The sequence below is a fragment of the Anolis sagrei genome, chromosome 1, assembly GCF_037176765.1.
Source record: "Anolis sagrei isolate rAnoSag1 chromosome 1, rAnoSag1.mat, whole genome shotgun sequence".
Classification (NCBI taxonomy): Eukaryota; Metazoa; Chordata; class Lepidosauria; order Squamata; family Dactyloidae; genus Anolis; species Anolis sagrei.
In genome coordinates this window covers 301,535,484-301,553,201 of record NC_090021.1, presented here as the reverse complement: position 1 = coordinate 301,553,201, position 17,718 = coordinate 301,535,484, and the positions used below count along the sequence as shown (strand labels likewise).

The following is a 17,718-nucleotide window of genomic DNA, read 5'->3' as shown; positions in this document are numbered from 1 at the left end:
AAAATCTTCATCTGCTTGCGGAAGGCCAGAAGGGATGAGGCCTTCTTGGGGCCTGTCCAAACAGTACCTTTATTGCGGTATATATTTGTGGCAAATTAATTAGCTAGTGGATTTATTCCACGCCTTCTTGGAAAGTGTGGGATAAATCCATTACTTTCGGTGTCTGGACTACATAAACCCGTCCTTAGACCCTTTGCCTGTAATGGAGGCTGGGGGAGTTTTTATTACTTTTCAAAGGGGTCTGGGAACTTTGGGGGAGGGGGGAGGGCCTTCAGACATTCTCCCAGGATACCCACTCCAGAAAACGCGTGCTTTCTCGGGTGTGTGTGAACAGTCCCACAGGAAAATCCGCGTTTTTTAAATGTGGATTCTCCAGGATAAAGGCCTGTCTGGATCCACCATTGTACTCTCATCAGAGAGGGTTCCACAGTCTAGGAGCAGCTACCAAAAAGGCCCTATCTGTTTTCCTACCAAATGCACTTGAGAAGGTGGGTTTGACAGAGAGAAGACTCTCCCCAGTAGTAAATAGATGTTCTGCTGCAGAAACTAGTATTCGAAAGAGGACACAACCATAAAACAGTGCAGGAAATCATTAGAAGCTATTCAGTTTGTAAAAGTCTGGTGGCAAAAGAATGTTTCAGTTACAAAGGGAAAGACGGAGAGTGGGAAGGAAGGAGGGATGGAAGAAGGAAGCCATTCTGGCCTCTCTAGGGAGGGATTTCCAAAGAGAAGGTCCTCTGTGAGAAATACTCAAAATTCACAGAAAATTGACCTATACAATCCAGAGCAAAGATTTAAATGAGAATGGAAAATTTCCCAGGAGGAAAAACATCAAGGCAATTAATGCACCATAAATCATTATTATTTTGAAATTAGTCACACTCTGGGGATTTCTTCCCTGCACCCTCACCATTGGAGATCATTGTGGAGTATTTTTGGATTCATAATAAACAATAATTTAACATTATTATATTTTCTGAGTACTTCGCAGCCCCAAGATGTTCAATGGCTCTTATGACTTAAAAAAAATAAAAGAAGAAAGAACAGCAAGTATGTTTTTGGAGACCAAAATGAATGAATTTTTGAAATCAATTGATTGCATTAAACAGCTGGACTTCACAATAGTGCCCTAGGGACTTTGAGATAAGGGCTTCAATTCAGTTGTTTATCCCAACCAATGTAGACCCTTTGGGATTTACATAAGTCACAACATAATTCAGCCATTGGTTCAATTGAGCTATCCTAATTGGAATTAGTAAATGGGTTTAGACCAATATCTGATTTAGAAGAAAGTGATTCTGCCCTTTCCTTAGTCTAGTTCATCAGAGTAACTCTTGCCATATGTTCCTTTTTAATTACATGCTTGTAACTCTGGTAACTATAAGCATCATCATTTTCTGTTCTTAAGCTTCAGGTTGTAATTTTCTTCCAGTAAAGAGAAGCAGAACTAATCCTTTTGTAGAACTCTGGATTTTTTTTTCTCCTGAATATCCCTTAATTAGTATGCTGTAGGATTAAACCCAGTTACAAATTGTTTACAACTACAAGAAACTAACTAATATTCAGCAGATATTGGAGCCCTGAGGGATGTGAGCATCTAACTCCACTATTCAGATGTTCTGGCAGGAATCTGCTGCCATCTTCAGGCTTTCACTAAAATGCATCTATACATAACCCAACCAAAAGAAAGAATGCTTTTGCTTGATGTCTTGGTTTTAAGGCCTATTCCTGGGGTTATTTGAAGCACTGATTCTGAAAATTGCATTGGATAGATCACATCTGCTCTAGTTTCTCAGATATGGTTATCATTATTTTCTATGGGTGAGCAGATGATGACTAGTATATGGCATATGTTCTGTATGTCAAAAACTAGAGCTGATAGGGGAAAACTGGTGCCATTTTTTGAATCCGCAGGTCAAATATACGCCCAAAAAAGTCTAACATTTGAGGCACCAAAATGTGTGTTGGCCAACGTAGTCTTATTATTCTGGTGATCATGTCTGAACATGACAAATACATTTGTTCTACTCCTTCTATTGTAGAGAAGGCAAAGCATAACCAAAATTGGCAATTTTATGCCTAGTTTTCCACACTGCAAAAGCAAAATGCACTTTCTGCAAGAAAATCCAGTTTCCTAAATATATAATTCACCAGGTACAATGTGGGACAAATCAGCAGACCACCTCTGACTAAGATCACCCCGTGAAATTCATGGTGTCACCATAAATCCACAGGTAATTTGAAGGTACATACACACACAGCACCCTAAAGTTGCTTTGAATCTTTGTGGAGAGAAGTGGGGAATTAAAAATCATCATCATACTAGATACTGTCTGCTCTTGGAAATTAAGAAGGGTCATCTCTGGTTAGTATTTGAATGGGAGACTTCCAGCAAATACCAAGTACCAGAGCCTTTATTCATAGGAATAATAATAACAGTAATAATGAAATAATGATATACTTTATTTATATTCCGCTCTATCTCCCTGAAGGACTCAGAGTGGATTACAGAAAACATATATGGCAAACATTCAATGGCGTTATACAATTAGCAACAAAGACAATGCATAGGCAGAGACAAGGCTTCCCTCTTTTTCATCTCCATCATCTGGAGGCTGTACTCGACTTGGCCATGGGAAGGTGCTGTTGTTCCATTTTTCCATGCCGAGGAGCCTGTTGTCCATGGATGCCTTCCTGATTGAATTGCTGGCATGTCTTTTACTTCCCCGCCAAAGTGGTACCTTTTCATCTACTCACAGTGCTGTTTTCAAACTGCTAGGTAAGCAGAAGCTAGGGCCGATGATGGGAGCTCACCCTGACCCTTGGCTTGAACTAGTTGACAAGATTTTCTGTAGCTGGCAGTTTAATCAGCTATGCTAACCGTGTCCTTGTCAGGAAGGAACTGATAAGAGTATGAATTGCCTAAGAAAACATTATGAAATGTAGGGGGTTGGCATAAAAAGACAAGCAACTTGAAGGTTCATACATATGTTAAGTTTAAGCCAATTTAAAGAAGAACTATGCTCTGCTTGAAGTTGCTGGTGCAATCCACTTGACTGAGAAAATGCTGAGAAAATGTTTGAAGGGTTGAGATTTTAAATCAACTTGTAGTTGCTCTTTCACTAAACTATTGAAGGGAGATGACAACTCTCTATTTCTAAAGCAGAGACAGGCTAGACCTACCTATCTCTACTTCTTGCATGAAATAGGGAGAGACTGGATGCAGAAATAAAGGAGCAAATATGGATCCTAGAGTACTATTTCTTTTGGTCATTATGTAAAGTCAAAACCTGGCTTTGTGAGCAGGCTTTCTCAAATGCAGTGTAGCAGATAACTTCTTGACCTCGGAATGACTGGACAATTGTGATTGGATAACAATTTTGGTATTGAGATGCGGAGGATTTATGTTTTCTTTGATTTTACTCTTTATGGAATTTTATGTATGTTATATGCTTTTAGCTGTTTTTATATTATTGTGGCATCTAATTGTGCCATTTTGTAAACTGCCCTGAGTCGCCCTCGAGCTGAAAAGGGCGGTATAGAAATATAATAAGTAAGTAAATAAATAAATACTTGGGAAGACATTATGTCATTCCCTTATTACTTACTAGCAAGATGGTTGAAGTGAATTATTTAGGTAGGCACATGTATACACCAAATTTGGAAAAGATGTATTTTGGGAGAGAGTATCTCAGAATCTTCCAGCCATTCTTATCAATGTCTGTACTGGCTGGAAGGCTCTGGGAGATGTACAGTGGGCCCTTAGCATTCACTGGGGTCTGGTTCTGGGATCATCTGTGGATACCACAATCAATGATGTATTAAAATTATGTCTCTCGCATAACATGACAAATTTTATTCCCCCCTCCTCCCCCCAAATCCAAATATTTTTAAATTCCATATGGCTGAATCTGTCAATGCAGAAACAATGGATATGGAAGGCTCATTGTACTTAAATGGGTGACCACCAATGAGTATCTGGTAGTGTAGATTATAGTTCAGAGGCAAAAAAAATCTGGCAAAGCCATTCCTAATTATTCCTTCCCTAAGAAAATCCTATGAAATTCCTGGGATCATCATACCTTGATAGGCAAGTTGATGACAGATATGCAAACACACACACATCTCTCTCCCGTACTCTACTCTGCAGTTTCTAATTCTATCTCTTTATATGGTATAAAAGTGTGACTTTTACCCATTTCCCAAAACATGGACATAGAGGAAAAGTCAAAGCAACATTATGGGCAGAAGACACCCCCTCCCCCGTCGTCCCTCAAGATTAAGATAACCCATGAATATTAAGGCTAACTATAAGCCACAAATATTTTTCCAACTGCTTGGGTACATGGGAAGAACTAGCTCAGTCGGCCACACAGAATACTGGATTAATGGTTTGAATCAGAATAAGGCAATTTCCACTGTGCTGTCTCAGAAAAATTTTGCTGAATACGAAACTTAGCATTGTGGTCTGAAGTGCAGTCTTGAGTTAATACACATCTTTGGAATTGAAAGGACGTGGTTCAAGGTAAATCGTAGCAGCCTCATGAGTAGATGCGGCAGTGGAAACTAAAACAACTTCTGCTTAGGGTTGTCTCATTCTTTAATCCATTCAGCTGTTAATGATGTTGTCTAACACAATCCAGCTTCCGCTCCACCCTATGCTTGAGCAAAACATGGACTCTAATGCAGTACAGACCTTGGGGACTTTGCCAGCTTAGCAACCCAGATGGGGCCACTGTATTGCTACACCAGCTAGCACCATCTGCCAGTGACACAAGGTATAGAACTGTAAGCCCAATACCCAATGCTATAGCATATGTAGGATTAATCATACAACTGTAGCCTTAAAATTAAAATTTACTCCAACATCAACCTATGCAGAAAATCCACAGCTAAACATCCCCGATAAAGGGATCACAACCACATGAAATATTCTAATGCAGCATTGGATCACCTCTAAAGGAAATAAAATGTAAAATCACAACAATCCCCTTTCAGAATGAGGAACACTGAAAGGAAGCAACTGTCCCCATCGACTTCTGATCTTCATGGTTGTGAATGCATTGATTTACAATGTGGCTTTTTCCATTAGCCTCAAATAAACCCACACTGTATTAATATGATGTACTAGTTAGGGATGAGAAATGAGCAAAAGATCTTCTAGTAATACCATTTGCATACTATGAGCCAAAATGTGAGGGGGGAAAGCTGTGAAAGAGAACATAAGAAAAGCCAAACTGGATCAGTTCAAAGGAAAACAGTGCTCAATTACATACTTTTGGAAAGCCCACAAGCTAATTTCTATTCAAAGCAATATTAGTAGCTACGGAAAACCATCTGTTCGTGGCCTTCACATCTTGTGGTAGTGAATTCCATGGTTTAACTCTGTGATGAATTGCTTTACAAAGACAACTAACGAATACCAGAGGCATACTCTTTGTTCTAATTTCCAATGGCTTCCAGTTGTTTTCCAGCAGTGGCATCACAAAACAGCTGTAAGAACACACAGAAAGCTATGGCAACATCATTTTCTCCTGATGTTTTGCCTGCATCTATGGCAGGCATCCTCAGAGGTTGTGAGGTCAGACCTCACAACCTCTGAGGATGGCTGCCATAGATGCAAGTGTGAATGTTGTAAATGGCCACTTTGATTAGCATTTAATGGTCTTGCGATTCAAAGCCTGGCTGGTTGCTGCCTGGGGGAACCCTTTGTTGTGAGGTGTTAGTTGGCCCTGATTGATTCTTGTCTGGAATTCCCTTGCTATTTGAGTGTTGCTCTTTATTCATTGTCCTGATTTTAGAGTTTTTAGATGGTTTTGTTCAAGGTCTTGTGAGAGTAAGATCAACATACTTGTAGGAACAAATGTTTTTGTGGTAAGAGCCCTAGTTCCTTACACATTAGGTTTCTTATATTGGGGCAACATGATGGTAATGGCTACACTAGAGAAATGACACACACAACACTTACAACAGTTGGTAGTTTCTTTTTACAGGAAGTTTACATGGCAGGTTTGTTTATTTATACACGGAGTTAAAAAATACAAATATTTTATTACAAAAAAGCATTATCAAACTGTGTACATACCATAGGGTTTGTCAAAAGCCAACCTGTCATATTTTTAACCTTTATATACATTAGGTTAACATATGTGGCATGCTAAGTAATAAGAGTACTGTCCCCAGATTCATGTTAAATACCTAAAGTTCTATAGACTTTTGGCAATAGTCAGTTTTTCCATATCAGCAAATCCACTTTCCCTTAAACTTGTGAACTGTTCATTCTTTTAAGCCTGAGGAATAAGGACCAATTGAATTGGCAAGCTGAAGACTACAGTTCACCAACACACAGATGTGTCAAGATTCCCAGCCACAGTGATGTGGGATAAAATGACCATATAATGAATAATTTCAGCCACAAGGGGCATGTCGCAATTAAACCTCAATTTGCATCCTCATAACTGGGCTGTAATGCAAGATTAGTGCAACATGTGGACAGCTGCAGGACAATATGTTTCCTATCTATTGATTGCAAGGGAATATATTGCTCATTCTTCAATTGTTTTCCTTGTCAAGGCAAGAATTTGAAGCACGAGTTAAGTTGTCAACATCAAGGGCACTGAACTTTGTTGTAGCTCTTATTCCCACCCAAATCATGGTAGATAAAATTAAAGAGACAAGTCAGAAAAATACTCGCTTGTCATTTAAGATGTTTAACAAGATGTTCTTCCACAGTATTTGTCCAGGGCTCTTGAAGCAGAACATTCCCCATTCTGAGCATATCCATATCCATCAATTGCAATGATGCTGTGTGCTGGGATTGTAATTTAAGACTTCAAGACCTAGTCCAGCTACATGTTAAGATTCCAGATTTAGCACCAACCTAACTAGCACATAAAAACACTTTTGGCAGTCCATTCCATTAGATACAAGCTTTCTCTGAAAACCCATATTAATGGATATTAAAGTGCACATAACCACCAAGTAATGTCTTCTCCCCCACCCCGACAAGAATACCTTCAACATGCCTCAGACATGTGCAGTAAAGCTAAAAGATCTTACTCCTGGATGCTAAGCTTATAAATGCAAACTTTCTAAGGGTCTGAAGCTGCAAACATGATAATTCCGTATCCAATATACAGTTACATTTCAATTGGCTACAGATACATTTTTTCACCAACGAATATGCACTAAAACCTTTGGATCGCTTTTTTTCAAGGATGGGCAGTCTTACTGGGACAGAGGGGGAGGATTAATACTAAGAGACATAATGCCATCACTTCTGCACTTCATAGCAATCTGGTGTCCACTATTAACTATGTTTAATTATTACCATCAATGTCAATAACAAAGTACCTGTGTTTTGTTATTAACCAGAATCCATAACATCGCTAGAGCAACTTGAGGAGGGGGATCCAGTTTTCTTCACTGTTCATTTAAGAATATTTCACAATCAAAATACATCAAAGTAACATTTGCACAAGTAACATGTTTCCAAGACAAAATGGATGGGGAACAGTGAAAAATAGTGATGAACTTCACAATTACTACACCATCATATCTTTTTTTTAAAAAGTAATACCACTTTGTTTCCATTTTACATAAATGGTTTTTGGACGACATTCATGGAAGCCTGCATGCCCATATGATGGAGGACCAGTTACACACCCAGATAGTGTTTTTGACAGCATCTTCACTATGCCATTCGTATAATACGAAGCAATTTAAAAAATGCTGTGTACATTTAGCTATGAGAACGGCTGCAGAAGAAACTGAAAAGACCCCTGCCAGCCAGCTGTACATACATTTCTCTCCCATACAAACACATAGCTTTGTAGGACTGCAGGCTCTTAGTCAGATGTTCGTACACTCTCCAGTAGACAATTGTCTGTCTTAGGTGCTGGATCCAAATTAGAGGCAAGATGTTATGTTCAACCTGATTATGTGTCACTTATTCTATGACATATGTATGGAAAATTACTTACACTACTACAAATACACAGATACTGCCACAAAAATAGATGAGAACACAGAGTAAATACATCTTTCATCTCATGGCACTTCAAGCAGGATAACACTGTCTGGCTGGTTTTAATGGTCAGTTGTGATTATGTTTGATTGAATATTTTCCTTTCTGTAGCTGAGAAATATACAGTTTGGATTTGCTTCCATCAGGCCTCTTAAACCACACTTCATCATGGTTAATTGTTGTAATTATGGCACTGAAAAGAAAGGAGGGGGGAGAGAAATCAGGAGCACATTAGTGTCCATATAAAACTACAATATCACCCTAAACTGCATTGCCATTTATAAACAGTACTGTAATTATTGGTAATAGAACACACAAGCATTACAACAAGTGCCTCATTAAATTAAAGACGGCTAATAGAATGCTGTAACACTGATACTGGAGGTATACCAAACATCATTGCATTTGTTTATAAAACAGTCACTTCTTTTAACAGCTCCCTTAAAGAAAGAAAGGCAGACAGACAGACGCATACATGTTATTAGCAGAAGAGTGAGTGGCTGGAAATAATCTACCGCCAGCAGGATACTCAAGAGTCAAGCAACAATCCCACCAAAAAAGCCTAAGATACAGTTGCCTTGCATCTTTGGGATCTGCTGGGATGTGGCTCCAAGATCATTAGCACCACCATCAACCCCATTTGACTACAAAAAACAATGGGTGGCCTTGAGCAAGTCTCATTCACTCAGCCTCACAGGAAAACAAACTCCTCTGAACAATCTTGGCAACAATACCTCTCAATACAGTAATAGTAAGGCAAACCTAAGTCGGAAATAACTTAAAGGACCACAACAATAACCCCAAATATTATATTCACATTAAATTATCGTTGTAACCTCACTATAAAACTAGAATGATGCATTATCATCCTACAATACTGCATTGCAACAACACTTATGATAATCTTTCTAAATATTCTGATACAAGAACTATCAACTTACAAAGCGTCTATCTGCAAGGATTTATGTTGACCATGTGACTATGTCGCAAGCTGGCCCCCTCCATAGTAAGTGAAGTCTTGAAAACACTAGCCTGCATGCTCAGGAAGCACAAAATCCAGAAGAACACATAATAAAGTCTTTTTGATGCTAATCAGCACAACGAAATGGCAGCCACCTCTCCTCAAAAATCAACACTGACTGAAATACAAAACTGCCTAAGCTCTGCAAGTGCAGAATTTTCCAGATGAAGCAAAGAGTGCTTGTGGATTGGGACTTTCGTAGGAATACTAAGGGGCTTGTTTATAAAGCTATTGTCCTCCCAACCCTGTTATATGCCTGTGAAACGTGGACCATCTACAGATATCACCTCAACTCCTGAAACAATTCCATCAGCGTTGCCGCCAAAAAATCCTGCAACTCTCTTGGGAAGACAGGCGGACAAATGTCAGTGCTGGTGGTCTTTGCTGGAAGAAGCAAAGACCACCAGCACTGAAGCAATGCTCCTACGATATCAAGTCTGCTGGACTGGCCACCTTGCCTAAATGCCTGATTACTGTCTCTCAAAGCAGTTACTATCCTAACAACTCAATAACGGGAAACATAACATTGGTGGACAGGAAAAGAGATTTAAAGATGGGCTTAAAGCTAACCTTATAAACTGTGGTACAGACACTGAGAACTGGGAAGCTCGTGCCCTTAAGTGCTCTAGTTGGAGGTACGAATGGAGGGTGAAAGAGAGAATTGTGCCAAGAGGGGCATCAAGCCAACCCTGACTGGGACTGCCTCCCACCTGGAAACCAATACCCTCACTGTGGAAGAGCATGCAGGTCAATAATAGGGGCCTACAGTCACCTATGTATCCACCAACAAGACACTACACTTGGAAGGCCATCATACTAGGACAATGAGGACAATACTAGGACAATCGCCTAAGTAAGCACGTAACTCCAAGCCGGGCTAACTGCTTATAAAATGCCTTGTTTTAGGCCAGCTGTTCTTTCCAACCATACTTTCCATACTTATCTGTTGCCACGATAAGAATCATAGAGTTGGGACCACAAAGGGGCATCCATTTCATTCCCCTGCCATGCAAGAAAACACAATCAAAGCACCCCAGACAGATGGCCATCCAGGCTCTGCTTAAAAATCTCCAGAGACTCCCCCACTCTACAAGGCAGCATATTGCATTGCCAAACAGCAAGATCTTAGACGTTTTCATCAACTCTTTCTCTCATTCTTCAATAGTCTCCCTCTCAACAATTCCTCCCTTCTGCCCTTCCAGCCTTCTTTCTTCATTCTCCCACCTTCCTCCAGCTGTTCTCTGCGTTTTCCCTTATCAAGCACTGCTCCACAGCTTTACCTTCTCTTCTCCACCCCCTCTGAAATTCCAGATTGTTCATAATTAACTCTTTCATCTCACTGTGGTCTTCCAGACTCAACTCAGGATCCTCTGCTTGGGTGGTTCCTTCTCTACCTGCAACCCTATTACAGACTGGCAAAAACAAACTAACTAGCACTAAGTTTTCTTGAGGCTTAGAGCATTAGGTTTCCTTAAGACTTAAATTCTTTAGGTGGTGACAGTGGGAAACCCAAGAAGATGACACATTAAGTTGAGTAAGACAGAGTTAAACAATATAATATGAAGGTACCTCATCATATAAATAAAACAACCTTATTTACATGCTTAATTATTCATAAGAAGAGTAATCTGCACTACCTTTACCTTGTAGGACATTCATCTTTCCTATCAATACATATTGTCTGTCCACGTCCATACCACTCCCCATTATAATAGAGTCTCCCTTCTTCCGATCTTGCATTATGTGGGTGCTTTTCCAACTTGACAGGGGCTGAAAAAAATCAGTGTACACAATGTTTACAAAACAGCATTAAATTTAAGATTTACACTTCCCTTCTTGTTCACTTAAAGACCAACATTCTGGTACATATATTTTTTACTAGAACTATTATCATGTAAATAAATTCATTTATGAGTTAGCTAGTTTGTAATTTAAACAGCATTAATTACTGATTGAATATTGTTATTCCATTTGTTTTTGTTCTGAGACAACCAGGCAAAACTCAAGTATCCTCTCTGTCATTGTAATGGGTATAATTAAAATCTTCTCATATCAAACCCTTAGACCCTATGCATGAGAATGCTTTAATTATTACACATAAAAGATTGAGGTAAAGCAAGTATTAAGCACAATGTTCTTACGTTCTGTTTTCACTCTGTGCGGCCCCAATGTAGCCATTGCCTGAAATTAAAAAAATTTAAAAATCCATGATCCTTTCCAATAAAATCAACTCCTAAAGAAGCTCCACTTCAAAGAGCAAGTTCATGACATCTCTTACAAGAAGATAGCTGTAAGTGCATATAACAGCCTATTACATCACTCCAAACCAAAGGCAAGTAGGCAAACAATAAAAGATATCTATATCTGCACTTAAAAGAGATGTGGGTTTATTTCTTTGTACAAAACTGTTCTGCTAACTCTGTAACTGATGCTTAAGAACTCTTGACTACTTTGAGATAATAAGATTATGGTTGTTGTTGTTGTTCATTCGTTCAGTCGTCTCCGACTCTTCGTGACCTCATGGACCAACCCACGCCAGAGCTCCCTGTCAGCCGTCACCACCCCCAGCTCCTTCAAGGTCAGTCCAGTCACTTCAAGGATGCCATCCATCCATCTTGCCCTTGGTCGGCCCCTCTTCCTTTTGCCTTCCACTTTCCCCAGCATAATTGTCTTCTCTAGGCTTTCCTGTCTCCTCATGATGTGGCCAAAGTACTTCAACTTTGTCTCTAGTATCCTTCCCTCCAATGAGCAGTCGGGCTTTATTTCCTGGAGGATGGACTGGTTGGATCTTCTCACAGTCCAAGGCACTCTCAGCACTTTCCTCCAGCACCACAGCTGGAAGATTATGGTACATGACCAAAAATAGCTCATTTTTTCCAAATCTTCTATATCTATCCCTTGATATACCTGGTTGTCTAGATTTCTACTGGGCCTGATGGCATGCAGCAACTTTCCAAATTAAATGCTGAGTATCTTCCCCGATGTATCCTTTCCTCCTAAGGTAAGGATGGGGAAGAGAGAGTATGCTCTTCAACTTTAGAATGGATTCATCTTTGTTATCAAGTAACCCTGAGATATTTCAAACAAAATCACCATTGTGTTGTCAAAGCTTTCATGGCTGGAATCACTGGGTTGCTTTTTTGCAGGCTGTATGGCCATGTACCAGAAGCATTCTCTCCTGACATTTCACCCATATCTATGGTAGGCATCCTCAGAGGTTGTGATGTTTGTTGGAAACTAAGAAAGTGAAGTTTACATATCTGTGAAATGTCCAGGGTGGGAGAAAGAACTCTTGTCTGCTTGAGACAAGTGTGAATTTTGCAATTGGCCACCTTGATTAGCATTTAATGGCCTTGTAGCTTCAAAGCCTGGCTGACTACTGTCTGGAGGGATCCTTTGCTGGGAGGTGTTAGTTGGCCCTAATTGATTCTTGTCTGGAATGCCCCTGTTTGAGTGTTGCTCTTTATTTACTGTCCTGATTTTAGGGTTTTTTTTTACACTGGTAGCCAGATTTTGTTCATTTTCATGGTTTCCTCCTTTCTGTTGAAACTGTCCACGTGCTTGCAGATTTCAGTGGCTTCTCTGTGTAGTCTGACACGGTGGCTGTTAGAGTGGTCCAGCATGTGTTCTCAGATAATTGCTTGTCCAGGTTGGTTCATCGGGTGCTCTGCTATGGCTGACTGCTCAGGTTGAATTATTCTATAGTGCCTTTCATGTGTCCAGAACCAACCTGGACGCAGCATATTGAGAAAACAAAAATGCTGGACCACTCGAACGATCATCATGTAGACCAACTCTAAAATCAGGACATGCTTCACTTATAATCTAAAACATGTGGATGAAGTTTGTCTTAAAGCTTGCAAATCGTATTCTAAATAGGATTCATCTATATTCATTATGCTATAATCAATATAAAAATATAATCACACAGAAACTACACATCAACACTCATTCTGAAAGTCATTGTCCAAAATTGAACTCTGCACTTTATACTCTACACAAAAGAAAACCACATGGTTGTTCACTCTTGTGCTGGCCCAAGACATTTACACCTAAGATAACATATAAGACAGTGTCCAATTCCACGTTAGATCCCAGTTACAGGCATAGACATCAACATTTCCTTTTGAAAACATACAGTCAGAGACATTCAACCTTACCTTCCTTATTGTTGTCCAATCTTCCAATATATCAAGATCCTGTAGCATATACACTATATAGGGTCGTTGGTGTGTTAAGGGAATTGCACATCTCTAAAGTGGATCATAACAAATATACCAGAAGACCAGGGTGTTGTGTGGTTTCTGGACTGTATGGCCGTGTTCTAGCAGCATTTTCTCCTGACTTTTCACCTACATCTGTGACTGGCATCTTCAGAAGATGTAATGGCAGTAAAGCAAGAGGTGTATATATGCACAACACAAATTGGCACCTAACACATGCATAGAAGGTGCAGTTACATTTCTGTCCTTCCTGTTGCCTTTCCAAAGCCAACTCATTTGCCACATCGGGAACTGATTGTTGGATCTGATCTAGCTGGGTTCTTCCTATGCTTTTATACAGTTCAGAGTTTCATAAAGCACTGTCCATTTTCCCCTTGCAGTCCATTTGATTCCTCAGGAGCAGCAGGAAAACAGCTGACCCTACTCATAGAAATAGCATTCCCTGCAGATGCGTTTATTTAGCTGTACCTCATCACCAGCTTTGCACAACTGTGTAGCACAGCTACTCAGAAAAAAATGTCCATCCCAATTCTCGCACAGGACCGAGAGGTATGATAGGTTTGTGCTCTCATAATAAACATAGCCAAAATGGCATGTATGGGAACAGACATATGCAATTTCAGTATTTTGATAGCAAGCAAAAGTACAGAACGAAACACTTACAGCATTTGCATAGCCATATAGAACATCAGTACAAACTTGAGGCTGGATAGCCATCTGTTGGGAATGTTTAGATTGTGTGTTCCTGCAGTGCAGGGGGTTGGACTGGATGGTCCTTGTGGTCTTTTCCAACTCTATGGTTCTATCCCACATTTCTTGCCATTGTTCTAGTGCTCATTCTTCTTCTTTAGCTTATTTTCAAGTGCAATTATTAGGTCAGGCCCATAAGTAAAACTGCACCCCATGTGGCAATTGCTATAGTCCTCATGAATCTCAGTCAACACTGTTCTGTGCAGAAGCGGCCCTAGGTAATTTTCAACGGTAAGCAAACAGTATCCCCCCCCCCGCGCCCCTCCCAACCAATCACTGATATATATTTTCTGTTTGTTGTGGGAATTCTGTGTGCCATATTTGGTTCAATTCCATTACTGGTGGAGTTCTGAATGCTCTTTGATTGTAGGTGAACTATACATCTCAGTAACTACAACTCGCATATGTCAAAGCCTATTTTCCCCCAAGAGCGCCTCAAGAGCGCCGCTGGGCAAAATCAGCTATACTGCAAATGCTTACTTTGCATAATGGGTTGAGCTGCCCCTGGTTCTGTGTTACTAAACTGAGGTTTTATGAAGGGTTAACAATGAGTCACATGATAATTTATCAAATTAGTGATACCTATTAGGTAACCATGAAAGGATATCTGACACAACAACCGGTTTCTTCTTATCTGGACTGAACGGATCTTTCCTCTTTTTCCTAGACTGAAGTTCATCATTCCACAACTCTGAAGAAACAAAAATATTACTGGTTAAATGACTGTTACATAGTACAAATTTGCATCATTAGGAAAAGGAGAGCTGCACATTTAAAACATATTTTAGCAGTGCTATCAGTTGATGCTTTAAACATTTAGAATAATTTTTCATGGACAGATCTGGCAAAAGCAGGGTAGAGACATATCTGATAGTTGTGCACTTGATTGTTTAAACAGTGCCTCTGATTACTGCAATTCAACTCATTAGTTTACTATAACAGCCATGACAAATACATTAAAATATTTGAAGTAATCAAAATGCACAAATTCAGCAAAATGATTTAACAAACAATCCCCAATATTGTTTGATAATAACACAAGACCATTTCTAAAATAAATATTAAAAAAAATCAAAATTACCAACAGAAAAAAATCAAATTAATGCACTGAATCTCCTTGACATTTTATGGAAGCTTTTTCTAACTCTCTAATATCTTTGCATTCAAAGCAAAAATAGCCCCTTTGTTTGTTACATAGCTGTTGGTATTTGCTCAAAAGAAAAAGTATCTATTTTTTGCAACAGAAATTCCACTTCCATGAGTCAGCAATCTCTTGTTTTGGGTTGATGTACAAGGACCAGGTTCATTTGTAGCAAACAATTATTTCCTCCTGACAATGGCTAGAGAATCTGTGAACCCCACCTCCTCCAAGGTGAACTGAACCATCTAAACTGGGCTTCACAGGCCAATGGATACTCCACTACAAACATCAAACAAGCTGCAAGAACAAGAAGAAGCCAGGAGAGTAAAGACACAGATCCACCCAAAGGAAAAGTGTTCTTATCATACATCAAGGGAACCACTGACCCCATAGGGAAGCTGATGAAGAAGCACAGCATACAAACAAATCTACAGACCCACCAAGAAAATCCAACAAATGGTATGTTCAGCAAAGGACAAGAGGGGTCCTCTCACCTGTGCAGAAGTCTACCAAATACTATGCAGATGTGGACAAGTCTACATAGGGACCACCAAATGCAGGACTGTCCAAACACGAATCAAGGAACATGAAAGGAACTGCAGACTAATTCAACCAGAGAAGTCAGCCACAGCAGAGCACCTGATGAACCAACCTGGGCACAACATACTATTTGAGAACGCAGAAATGCTGAACCACTCTAACAACTTCCATGTCGGACTACACAGCATGTGGACAATTTCAACAGAAAGGAGGAAACCTTGAAAATGAACAAAATCTGGCTACTAGTGTTAAAAAAATCTCTAAAATCAGGACAGTAAAGAAATAGGGGAATTTCTGATACGAAAAATCAGGGCCAGCAAACACCTCCCAACAAAGGATTCCCCCAGGCTTTGAAGCTGAAAGACCATTAAATGATAATCAAGGTGGCCAGTTGCAACATTTACACCTGCCTTGAGCAGACAAGAGTTCTTTCTCCCACCCTGGACATTCTACAGATATATAAACCTCACTTGCCTAGTTTCCAACAAATCTCAAAACCTCTAAGGATGCCTGCCATAGATGCAGGTGAAATGTCAGGAGAGAATGCGGCAAACGTATGATAGCTGGGACCCAGTGCTGGTAGCGCTATGCTGGTTGCATAATGCAGCTCTAAATTAGAGAAGGGAACATGTGTGCCAGACACAGCACCATGTGAAAGACGCAGCTACGACAGAGTCGACAAGGTAGTTTGGTGGGGGGAGGGAGGGGGGGGACAGCCAAGCATACTGATGTAGGCTATCCAGAGATGCTTTGCAAGGTAGTTCGGTAGAAAGGGGGAGGGGATCTCCAGATATAGGTTATCTGGAGATCATATGCCAAAACGTTCAAAACACTGTTGCACTGGAAGGAAGGATAGAAAGGAGGGGAGAAATACAAGCAGAGGTGAAAAATGAATCAAATTCAGTCACTCTTACATTACTTCACTGTTATCCTCTCCCACCTGCAGTACATTACTTTACTGGTATCCTGCCGCTGCTGTGTCTCTCACTCCGTGTGCTGTCTCACGCACATGTTCCCTTTTCTAATTCAGAGCCGCGTAGCGCTACCAGCACTGGGTCCCAGCTATCATACTTTTGCCAAGAATACTTCTAGAACATTGCCATATAGCCCGGAAAACTCACAGCAACCCAGAGAGTCCGGCCATGAAAGCCTTTCACAACGCAATGGCCAGAGATGCACAATCTAGGTTCAAATGTCACCCAATTATACCATTCAACCAAAACAGCAATTAGCATAAGTTGATATCACAGGCTGCGCTGTTTCACTCTATGGTCTTACTTTTTCTGCTGGTGGAGAAAATCTTCCCAGAAACTGGCAATATTCATACTGTTTTTTCTTTGGCCATCCTAATATCAGAGTTTCATATTGAGCAACCAAACAACATGGTGTTTCACAGTCTACTAGGTGTTTCACTTGGAGTTCTGAACCATCAACAATTCAGATTCTATCCAAGAATTTAGGAGTCAGTGAGGTATCACTGGTTAATGTGGCATGTTTGCTTCACCTGAGAGGTTTTTTTTCCATTTCTAGGTTGTAAAAGGTCTAACTGTTCTACAAGTGTACTGAAGAAACAACACATGTATAAAATGCTTGCAAGATAACAAATACCATTGACCTTATTGATGACAGGAGCAGATCAGGTGGGGAATGAACTACAGGGTGAGGCAGCATAACTTCCTTTTTTAAAATGTGTGCCATTCAGTCAGTAGAAGATGTAGTGGAGCGCTAGTGGTCTCGTTCGAGAGGCGGGAGTATAAAGTTTTGTCCTGACACAGTTCAGTTGCCATCATGCGTTGGAACAGTGAGGAGCGTGCTTTTGTCGTTGAGGCCTACTTTTCGAGCAGATTTGGAGTGGCTGGCCCGCTCTCCAGATTTGGCCCCTTGTGATTTTTTTTTCTATGGGGTTTTTTGAAATCCCAAATTTATGTGAACCATCCAAGGACCCTACAAGATTTGAAGACCAACAGCAACTTTTTACCACTTTAGAAAAAGACACTTATGGTGGTAGCTCAATGAT

The 17,718-nt window shown here is 40.1% G+C and overlaps 1 protein-coding gene across 2 annotated transcripts in view; it reads right to left on the bottom strand.

Moving 5' to 3' along the window:
- Window positions 1-5,977: 5,977 nt before the first annotated feature.
- Window positions 5,978-17,718, bottom strand: part of BRMS1L (BRMS1 like transcriptional repressor) — a 33,122-nt gene continuing 21,381 nt past the window's right edge. The window contains exons 6-10 of one of the 2 annotated variants that reach the window (XM_060759088.2): window positions 14,628-14,711; window positions 13,208-13,272; window positions 11,189-11,228; window positions 10,691-10,817; window positions 5,978-8,219 (exon numbers count right to left, since the gene is read on the bottom strand). In XM_060759088.2, the coding sequence (XP_060615071.1) occupies window positions 8,096-8,219; window positions 10,691-10,817; window positions 11,189-11,228; window positions 13,208-13,272; window positions 14,628-14,711 (440 nt within the window). In that variant the 3' untranslated portion in view covers window positions 5,978-8,095. Of the gene's footprint in view, window positions 8,220-10,684; window positions 10,818-11,188; window positions 11,229-13,207; window positions 13,273-14,627; window positions 14,712-17,718 lie in introns of both variants that reach the window. The other variant, XM_060759094.2, reaches the window with a different exon arrangement.